This window comes from Sipha flava, unplaced genomic scaffold, assembly GCF_003268045.1.
Source record: "Sipha flava isolate LNK unplaced genomic scaffold, YSA_version1 232_pilon_pilon, whole genome shotgun sequence".
NCBI lineage: Eukaryota > Metazoa > Arthropoda > Insecta > Hemiptera > Aphididae > Sipha > Sipha flava.
The window spans coordinates 1,160,474-1,171,658 of NW_020272869.1; the positions used below are offsets into that span (position 1 = coordinate 1,160,474).

General features: G+C 27.2%; 1 protein-coding gene across 1 annotated transcript; it reads right to left on the reverse strand.

The window, feature by feature from the left end:
• Window positions 1-3,232: 3,232 nt before the first annotated feature.
• LOC112683692 (translation initiation factor IF-2, mitochondrial) lies at window positions 3,233-10,285 on the reverse strand. Its single transcript, XM_025554833.1, has 15 exons — window positions 9,758-10,285; window positions 9,577-9,691; window positions 7,559-7,670; window positions 7,226-7,412; window positions 6,721-6,881; window positions 6,481-6,657; window positions 6,347-6,396; window positions 6,067-6,284; window positions 5,611-5,815; window positions 5,420-5,524; window positions 4,376-4,517; window positions 4,183-4,320; window positions 3,879-4,043; window positions 3,631-3,774; window positions 3,233-3,555 (listed from the first exon to the last, which is right to left on the reverse strand). Exons 1-15 carry the CDS (start codon window positions 9,784-9,786, stop codon window positions 3,383-3,385), a joined length of 2,121 nt encoding a protein of 706 aa, XP_025410618.1. The 5' UTR covers window positions 9,787-10,285; the 3' UTR covers window positions 3,233-3,382.
• Between the last annotated feature and the right edge of the window lie 900 nt (window positions 10,286-11,185).

Genomic DNA, 11,185 nt, shown 5'->3' on the forward strand with positions numbered 1-11,185 from the left:
GTTCACATTCCCATTCAGTAAATAAAAAAGGAACTCGTTCACGTTGAAGTTCTATAAATAAAATAAGGAACGCATTCATTCAAATCTTTTTATTTTATATTTATGGATTTCCAACCTAACCAACATTCTGTAAAAATGCGACATAAAAAATGTACTATGTATATTTTAATTTATGTTCAAACCTATTATAATCAATATTTATTATTTATCATATATTTTTAAAATTTTAAATACGTTTGATTGCCCCAAAAATTGTTCAAATTCATTAAAAATATATATGCCGTTTGCGTTCTATTTAAAAAAGCGAGTGACGATCACAAAAACGTTCACTTGTTATTCACAAAATATGAACGTGCGTTCACGAACGACGTTCTTTCCAAACACTAGATATATATAAGATATATCTATTGAAGGTCATAACAACAAAATATTATATTATAATGCCGTGACAATAATTAAAACTCGATTATAATACGTAATAACACATGTATGATATACGTTTTGTAGAAGTGTAATATAAACAGGTAAAATAATAGTGAAGGAAATTTGAACAATAAGAACAATTTTAATTAGTATTTTTGGTGATGAATGCATTAAGAACAGAGGAAATTAGTGTAATTAGGGGGCTAATTAAGGTTTTTAGATAAGAAATGAATTAGGAAAAAATACCGGAGATACTTTTCGTAAATGTGTTTAAGTTCATTGTAGTTCTGAATTTGTAGTTTCAAGTTTGGTCTTGGATTGAGTATGGTAGTCAGTAGCTGGTGGAACCTTAGTTTTTTTGAAAAACTTGTATCCTTTGAAATTGGCTGTTTAGTCCATTGAACAAAGGGTGAATTTAGTAGGAATATTAGGATATTTCGATATACTTGTAGGTATGATGGTTTTTCTCACATTTAACACAACGCTAAGCGTGATTGCAATAATTTTGTGTGTAGCCATAATAATGGCATTTGTGAGATTACAGAGGACCGTAATTAGTGGTTTTTCGATTTTAACTGTATTTTAGTGTTTACTAAAGACGTGATCTTTAGTATTTCCGCATTATTTGCGTCCAGAGAAACCTCCACAAAAAATAAAGTGAGGGGGCGTTTGTTTTTGGGCTAATGAGTTTTGTTTAGTGATTGTTAAATGTTGCGTAATTTGAAATACTTTTGATTCATATTCTTGGAGCCGAACAGTCATCGTTTTGAACGGGATGAGGTTGATTGACGAGATCGCTAGTAGAGCTATTAAGCAGCGTTGTAGTTGACAATAGTAGCTAGAGTAGCAAGAATATAGCTACTTATTTATAGTTACACAATTAAACATTTTATCTATTAAATTATTTTATACATTTTTAATTAAAATGCAAAACAATTTATAGAAAAATATATCTTTAACATTAAATTATTCTAGACGGAAATTTAAACGCCTAGTTTTGCACTCAGTTCGTTTATAACATCATTAGTCTACAATTGTATACTTCGATAGATATTCATCAGGGATAATCCATTCACTTACTGTATGATCAATTTTAGTTTTTTTGGAAAAATATGACTAATTTGTTCCGTCACGTTTTGACATCATAAAAAACTTGAACTGAATAAGCAAATGTAAAACACTCAAATATGTGGTAGGTAATAGATAGCTAATAATTTCAGCAGAGTACAATTTATAGAATTAACTTATTAAATTAATGAAACTAATATGTAAATTAATTTATAACAAGTAACAATTCCCTCGTTGATAATATTTTTTAACACGTTGATAAACTGATGAACATTTGAATAATACGTTTTTGGCGGTTAGTCAATAAAGTAACGATAACAATATTGCTTCAATTAATTTATCATTCGTATAATCGCAGTATAACCGTACAATCGTAATTTATGTTTGATTGCTTATCTTAATTTTCATGAAACCACGGGCATAAACGTGTACTAGACGTGTTTTATACTAAATAGTAAATATATGTACCTACGTAATAGTATGAATTAATAATAATACATAAAATAGAATAAATTAATAATATTACATACATATAAATATATATATATGAAATTATTTGTTGTAGTTATTATTATAGTAAATCAAATTAGTAAATCATACAGGGAAAAAAGTCAATGAGGGGGGGATATAACCTCTAACCTCCCACTCTCCTGGACACGCCACTGACTTGGGTAAAGTACACCTTATGCATATGAATAATATAATGTGTACATTATACAGTCTGCTATCGATAAAGTATGAAGCAGAAAAAAACACTAAACCATATTAATTCGAAAAAATATGATTAAGTAAATTATTTATTATTATTTCGCATTTGAAAAAAATTAACTATAGTTATTTATTGGATCAGTTCAGATTCTGGTGGCATTTTGAATTGCAAAATATTTCCCCAGATTTACATCTACTTGTACATTTATTTGTTAATAATTATTTTTACACAAACATTTTCAGGAATTCCTTTCCGGTTGGGAACTAATATCATATATAAAATAGACATTTAATTAACAAACTGCCAAAGTCATATGTTTGAACAGTATATATTTATGCATCAGTTACATTCCAATATTTCCATTATAAATTGCAAAAGAAATGCAGATTCAAATACAGAAAAAAATCATAACACTTATATAATCTGACATAAAAAACTAACTAAAAAATATCTGCGTCTCAGAATGGGACAAACTTTGGAAAAATCAAAACCAAGAACTTAGTGAAATTAAAAAAACTATTTACAGATGGCCAATAAACTACAAAAATAGAAAATATGAAACTATAATAAATACACAGAATTGGTCACACAAAGTTGACCCATAAATTCTTGACAGCCAAAGAGCAACCTCCATCATATCCAATCTGTGATACTCAACTTATAATGAAACATATTTTAACCGAATACCTCCAATATGGAATACCAAGTGAAAACAACATACCAGAACAACTACATGAAAGCATAAAACCACAACTTGAAGCAACAAATAATATGACACTTTTTTTTTAAATAAACAAGATTGTATAAATTAATTAAATTTTAGAAATAAGAACATCAATTGAAAAAAAAATATCTAAAAATTATGTATTATCATAGTTATTAGCTAATAACCATTGTAATTGAAGCTTATAGATCACAATAAAAAAAAAAATAATAAAAAAATATAAATTTCCAAAGATTATGTAAAATGGTTATCTATTCTTAAGTGTTATGTTTACAATAGTGTAAGTAGCTGGTAAGAAAACAATTCAATTTAAACAAATAATTGTGTATTTTTATGAATATTTTAGATTATTCTTTAATACAAACTGTATATCATACTCAATATCTAGTAACAGAAGTCTATATAAATTAATTCACATTAGAATTATTCATCCCATAAAAAAAACAAATAATAAGCACTTAGAATCCAGTTTCCCAATTGATTGTTTGTGGTTGTTCTCGCAAAGTATAACACACTATTTTATCACCAGGATTCAGTCGGATATTTGTATCTTCTAACCGTAGACCACATTCCATATTTGTCTTGATAGTGACCACTTCATCTTTAAGATGTCTCATAGAAGATAACTTTCCTGTTTATCAAAAATTATATTTTAATTTTGTTCAACTGCAATTAAAATCAAAATTATAAAAACTAATTATTTTACCTCTGTAAATAACTTCATCAGGTTCACGAATGACTTTAAAAAGTGCAGCTTTTTTTAGTGTACCACTAATACACCTACATCCAGCAACTGGAATTTTTTTTTTATTTTCATTAATCAAAAATTCTTGTAACACACTGGCTTCTCCTTTTATATGAAAATCAATATATTAATATGTAATAATATCATAAACAATTAATCAATATTCACAAGTATGCATATATAAATTAATTAGTCAAGCAAAATAATACCTTGTACATCTTCAATTTCTATTGGAGGTAAACTATTATTCATTTCATCTTTTATATCATCAATCAACTTGTAGATAATATTATGTTGTTTAATAACAATTTTACTCTGATGAGCACTTTCCTCGGCATCTTTTAACACATCCACATTAAAAGCATAAACAATTGCTGAAATAAAAACCAAATATTAATATTTTATTTGAAAATTTATTGAATTTCGTGACAATCATTTTTATATAAGTATATAACAATATCAAATAATGATTAAAAATATACTTTTATAGATTAATGAATGAATTTAATTTACCTTGGAAAGCATCAGCATATTCAATATCAGTTACACTAACATTACCAATACCAAAATGAATAATATCTAACTTGCATTGGTCACTTTCATATGTTTCCAATACATCTAAGATTGCCTCAACTGATCCAATAACATCTCCTAAAATTATAAATGTGTCTCCAAATAAATCAAAATAATGTCAATTATAAATTACCTTTAATCACAATGTTTAAACGTATCTCTTCTTTTTCTTCATTTTTTCTATTTTTTAACAATTTCTCTTGATATACAGAACTAAATTTAGATCTTCTATAAATTCTATGATTTCTCTTTTCCAACAAATGATTTTTATACTCCTATTTAAAACATACAAGTTCAAATGTATATACTGTAGGTAAGGTCGTAAATGGTTAGTATGAACCTTAATCATATAAACAGTAAAATTTATACATTAGGTGTTGTTCTGTGGATAAATTATTATTTAAATAATTAATCATTTAGTTAAAATTTAAAAATAATACAATTATTATTAGAGGTTACAGTTAGGGTGATTTTGAGAATTACCAAGAATTCTCTTGGGTTCACAAAGCATTTAAAATTTATACCACCGCATCAAAATTGATAATTAGCTACTTCATTCAAAGGTTATTGCGGTTATAATTTCTAAAACATTTATTGATGATCCAGATGAATAGTAACTTAATGTAATGAAATTAGTATAAAAGTGTATTTTTTTACTTTTTACTTTTTAAGTTGTCTTTTTCAATTAATAGGTCATACACATTTAAAATTTCTGAAACCATTTTTGTTTTATTTTCCTGTTGATAAATACACTGAACTATTATTAATGTCTAATATATTACATCCGAGATATTAAATTTCTATTACATAGTAACATTTATAAAATTGTTCAAGAGTTATTAAAAAATAAATGTATGATGCATGATTTAAGAAAGGCTATGCAAAAATGATTGTTTAATATTAAGACAGATATTATAATAATTTACTATTATATACATTCCAACAAAAATAATTATTTTGAATCTTCTTTTTATCAAACTACTTAACCAACTTACTTAAATATATATAATATATAAATTACCTAATTATTTAATGAAATAAAGTTTTATATATAATATTTTTGTATAATTCAATAGGTACGGCTTGTGTTCACATTACTCAGATGCGTTTATTATCGTCTTACACTTTACCTTTAACACATATATCATATAACTAGTATTCAAATTGTTTTAATTACTTTATTATGTTCTTCAAGCTTTGATAATATATGAACACTATCCTCGATTTGTTTTTCTTCAATAGATTTAGATAATCGATAATCAATTACTTCCCTGGCACGTTTCTACATAAAAATAATAAAAATAACAGTAATTTCAATATGTATAAAAAATTACTCATTAAAATTAATTTTATAAATAAAATAATTACATCTGAAGACACTTGTAAAAATTCTTGTCCAGCTTGCGGTAATTCTTTCCATCCAATTATTTGAATTGCATCAGATGGATTAGCTTCCTGAAGAATATTACTTTGATGATCCATCATTTTTCGTACTTTACCCCAGGCAGTACCCGCTACAAGTATACTACCATTCAATAACTTTCCACGTTGAACAAGAACTGTTGCTAATTTTCTAGAAAAATTAACACATCAATTAAATTAAACACAGTAAAATAGTTAGAAATATTTTATAGTACTTCATAAGTAATAAAAAACAATTATTAATTGATACTGACATTTTTACAAAAGAATTCTTATAAGCTAACTAATGAAGTTAAAACATTATAATTACAAATAAGGATGGTTAGTTAATACATTTAGTTATTTGGTTAAGTGCATTTTTGCTTGAAAAACTGTATTCATTCATTATCTATATAAATTTACCCTTTATGACTATCAACTTTTGATTCTATTATTACACCTTCTGCAGGAGGATTAGGGTCAGATCGCAGATCCAATATTTCAGCTAGAGTTAATATTGATTCAATCAAGTAGTTAAAATTTGTACCATGCAGGGCAGATATTTGAACTACTTGTACACTACCACCAAATTCTTCGAGATCCAATCCACCTTGAGTTTGCAACATTTTTTTACAACGTTCCTAAAAATAAAATAACTATTACTATTCTACTAGTATTTGTTTTGTTATTTAAAAACTCATACAATGTCTGCCATAGGTTTGTCTATTTTGTTAATTGCAACAATGATGGGAACTAAAAAATTATAATTATATTAAATATTAATAAATTAATAACTAATTTATACTATTATTCATTAAATTTGAATATATTGAAAACCTTTTGCATTTTTAGCCATTCGTATGGACTCAATAGTCTGTTCTTTTACTCCATCGTCAGCTGCCACTACTAATACAACAATATCTGTAACTTGAGCACCTCGACTTCTTATGGTAGTAAAGGCTGCATGTCCAGGTGTATCCAAAAATGTTATTTTTTTCCCATTATCCAGAACAACTATGAGCATATAAATACAATTATATAATAAGATGCATAACATTTATACGAATTTATCATTACCAATAAAAGCACCAATATGTTGAGTAATAGCACCAAATTCTGATTTGGCAACTGATGCATTTCTTAAAGTATCTAATAATGTTGTTTTTCCATGATCTACATGACCCATAATTGTTACAACTGGATGTCTTGGAATAGTAGAATTGTATGGTGCAGGTGGTCTAAAAAATAACAATATTAAAATGGTATTAATTAAATTATGATTACCAATACTAATAATTTTATAACTAATACATAAGTCTACTATATTTAAAGCTCCATTTACATATAGACACTGATTTATTGACATATTTTAGTAAGATACTTATTTAGAATAACTAATTATTTTATGGAGCAAACCTTTTCTTATTATATGTAAATTATGTAGTGGCCAAATGTTTTCAAACCCTTAGATAATCTGTGTTTTATCAAATCAATAGTAATACTAAATTGTAAATGCTTATAATAGTTGAATAGTCAACAAATTTTTATTAATAGTATGTTGATTTTAAAATGATATTTTTACCTTTTAAAGGCATCTTTTATATATTTGTCAGATGGTTGTTTACTTATATTAGGGTTTGGTATCATATTTGACTTAAATCCACACTTTTTAGTAATTTCACGGAGCATTGAAATATTTTCTATAATACTGGTAGGTTTAGAATAATTGTCTGCACCGTCAATAAATCCAATTATTTCAAGAACATTATCTGTAATAAAAATTCCCAAATATTTAACTGTAGAAATATAGTAGTAAATTTAATTACATTAACAATTATAATTTGTATTGTATAATTATACAATTACATAATATATCAGTTACTATAATTATTATTCATCAATACAAATAATTTACCTACTGGTATTTTAGTAGCATCAGCTAATTCTGAGATGGTCATGTTTTTCCAAATATCAATAGTTTTATTTTGCTTAAATTGTATGTTCACAGCAGGAGCTACAACCATTTTCTGAAAAATTTATAAACATGATTATTTTCTAAAATGGTAGGGGTGACTAATATAAACTAGTATAAGTATAATCACTAAGATGAACCAATAGATTTCTTTTTACATTTTTTATCTACAAAAACAGTTTTGTTTAATTATTTTTATAATATATTAAATGTAACAATTAACACTTGTATGATATTTCTTGCAAATTTCTTAAAAGAATCAAAATATAATATTGTTTTTGGGCATTGTCAAATGCTTTTCGCCCCCAATTAGACACAATCATAAAATTTAATATTACATATTCACTTGAATGAGAACTTTATATGATAGATAGTAATGTGATTTATTTTATATAATTTAACATAACTTATTTACATTGTAAAATAATCAAAACATACTTGATTCCCGATCATTTCAATGTACTTTTCATATGAAAATTCAAAGAACTCCAACAGTTCTTTCTACCATATTTAGTTTCCAACCATAGGTTATAGTTACATTATTAATCTCCATCAAAAGCTCATCTCTAAGATTCATTTCTTTATCAAAAATTTGTTTTTTCATAAATCTCCATAAGAAAAATCTGCATGGGTTAAAATCCAGACTTCAGGATAGCCATATTCAGTGGCGTACATTCAATATTGCTCTGGGGGGGGGGGAGTTAACAAAAATAATCGTTATCTTTTTTTTTTTTCGTTGCACAGATAAATAAGATAAATAACTGCTATAAATAAATATTATTTTATACAAATTTTTAACCAATTTACAGTTTACTTTTACATTACAGTAAATTAATTGCTACTGGAGTATAAAAACAGCATAGTAAACAAAACTTTTCAAACACCTATCAATATAATTATTTAACTATCATATTTGTATAGCTGTATATTTTAAGTTCAAAGCTTAATAATGGAACTACGAATATATTACACATTATCAATAATAAAACAATTTTTTTGGCCCTGGGGGGGGGGGTTGAACCCGTATGTACGCCACTGGCCATATTATAACTGAACAATTTTGAGTGTTGTTTTCAATTCCACAACCAGTAAGTTGATCAAGGAAAAGATAATGTTCATCAAGTCAACAACATTCTTATGAGGAGGTGTGCCATTAACATAGATACCAAAACAATTTTGTTCTTAGTTATTTCAATGGTATATTTTCTAATAATACAAGAGGATTAAACAAAATAAATTGTAAAAATTAAAAAATTCCTCATAGTTTAATTTAGCTAATAGTTTTTGTGGACCTAATAAAGTAGGAAACATTTTTATTAATCTACACCAATATTTATACTAAATTTTTACTTTTAGTAAATTGATTTTCAAATCATGTGTATGATTATTTAACAGTGTAGAAACTGTGTAAGTAATCAGGTAAGTTAAATAATATCAAATACATTTTACTGATGTTTATCATGCAATGTTCTCATTTGAATCGATTAGTTGTACCTTATTTTTGATTCTGATGATTTGGGAGTGAAGAATACATGACAAACTCCAAAATATTGTACATCAACTTATATGAGAAACTTGCAAGAAATATTAAATGAGTATTAATATTACATTTAAGATTATATTCTAAAAATAGTTAGATAAGACCTGTTAAAATTTGAAAAATTTAAAAATAAAAAATCTTCATTGGTTCATTCAAGCAATCAAATGTATACTAGTTACCACAATCATTTCAGTAACACCCTGCATAAATGTATAAAATTATTCAAACTAATATATTTCATGTCTTTCATACTTTGAAGTATGAAATAAGTAATATATTTTTCAATAAAAATTATTATTATTAAAATACCTAATATTATTTAAAAAAATATATATATACATATCTTTTATGTGAATGATTTTTTATTGTAATAATAACAATTTTCTACTGAAAGTTCTTAAAAAAAAAAATAACAATTTACTTTTTCTTCTCTAGATTTTCTTTTTTTTCTCAGCACAGTTGATGAACATAAATTGGACTTTAATATTTCGTGGCAACATACTCGCAACGGACAATGGCGCATCAAGTTACTTAATCTTAAAAAAATTACAATAACAGAGTTGAATAATAAACATTATGAAACTATTCCAATAAGAACTTACAAATTCATTTTTCCAGTAGTGCATAACATGTCTGTAGTTTATAGATTCAAAAATACGTACTGATTTGAAACAAACTGATACATTAATCGTCGTACGATTCAAATTTATTCACGCAATGTATGTTATGGTACAACATGTTAGATGAACAGGTATAATAATTTGGAACTTAATTTTCTCAAATAAAAATAATTCATTTAAAAACCATTTCACAGCCTGTGATTAGATTTCAATTATTATCAGTCTATCAATGTTACTGATAGTAAAGAACTGAGAGTGCTGATAAACATGAAAGGACTGATACGGCTTGATAAAATTATAGCACAGGTATCTATATTATATTATAATAATATAATATAATATAGTTAGTATAATATAGATATCTGTAAATTATAGTAAAAAGATAATTCGTTCTTGCCGGGTTGCATACATTGAACTATATGATAATATAGTTATCATATAGTTCAATGCGGGTACGTAACCGCGTTGTCGTTATCGCGCGTAGACGTGTCCCGTTGTTCCGTGTTTTCCAGTTTTTTACGTTTCGCCGGATTCGCAAGTCGTGCACCCGGTGCCACAAATTGTCGCGAAGTTCTCGCGTTACGCTTTCGGCGTGATGGCGCTGAGACGTTTTACCGTCGACACGGTCGTAGCTCTCGTGATGAATTCCCTCGGCCCCGTCGTTCTTATCGTCTTGTCCGCTTTCGCGTCAACACGTCCGTTTTCGTGGATCGGCGGCCATCTCGTTGAAACCAAGTTTTCGGTTTTCGTGTCCTTCTCGTCGGCCGTCCGCTAAGTGTCGTTCCCAGCGATCCCGTTGCTTTCACTCCTAAGCCACCAGGGCAGTCACTTGGCAACGGCCGTTGTGAACGACGTGGTTTTCATTCGTGTGTCATCGTCATCCGTCGTAGACCCGTCTCTCTTCTTTCGACACTGTTGTTCAGCGGGGTCGCATGCACTCGGGGGATGCGATAATTTTCGTATTAGTTGTTGTACTAATCACATCCCCTGTGCAGTCGTTTAAAATCCGCCATCGTACACAGTCCCGCTTGAGGATTGGTCGACCATATTTGTTTCGTTGTCGTGCAGAGGCCGACGGGCCTAACCGCCGTAGGCACATAATTATTATTATTATTCATAGAGCAACCGCCGTAGGCATATTATTATTAGGGCTTTGGATTTAATGCACTAAAGAACCTAAAATATGCAATATTAAATGCCAAAAATTATAGTATAAAATTCATTTAAAATGGTTTTTAATTTAGTTTTTATATTTATATTAATATTAGGTACAGGATATTATACATTACCTATGCATAAATGTTTATTTAATAAAAAATAATAAAAGTGTTAATAAAATTTGAATTTTCTACATGTACTAAATGCTATTCACTTGAAATATTTTTATAATTTTTGTAAGTATTTGTTTTG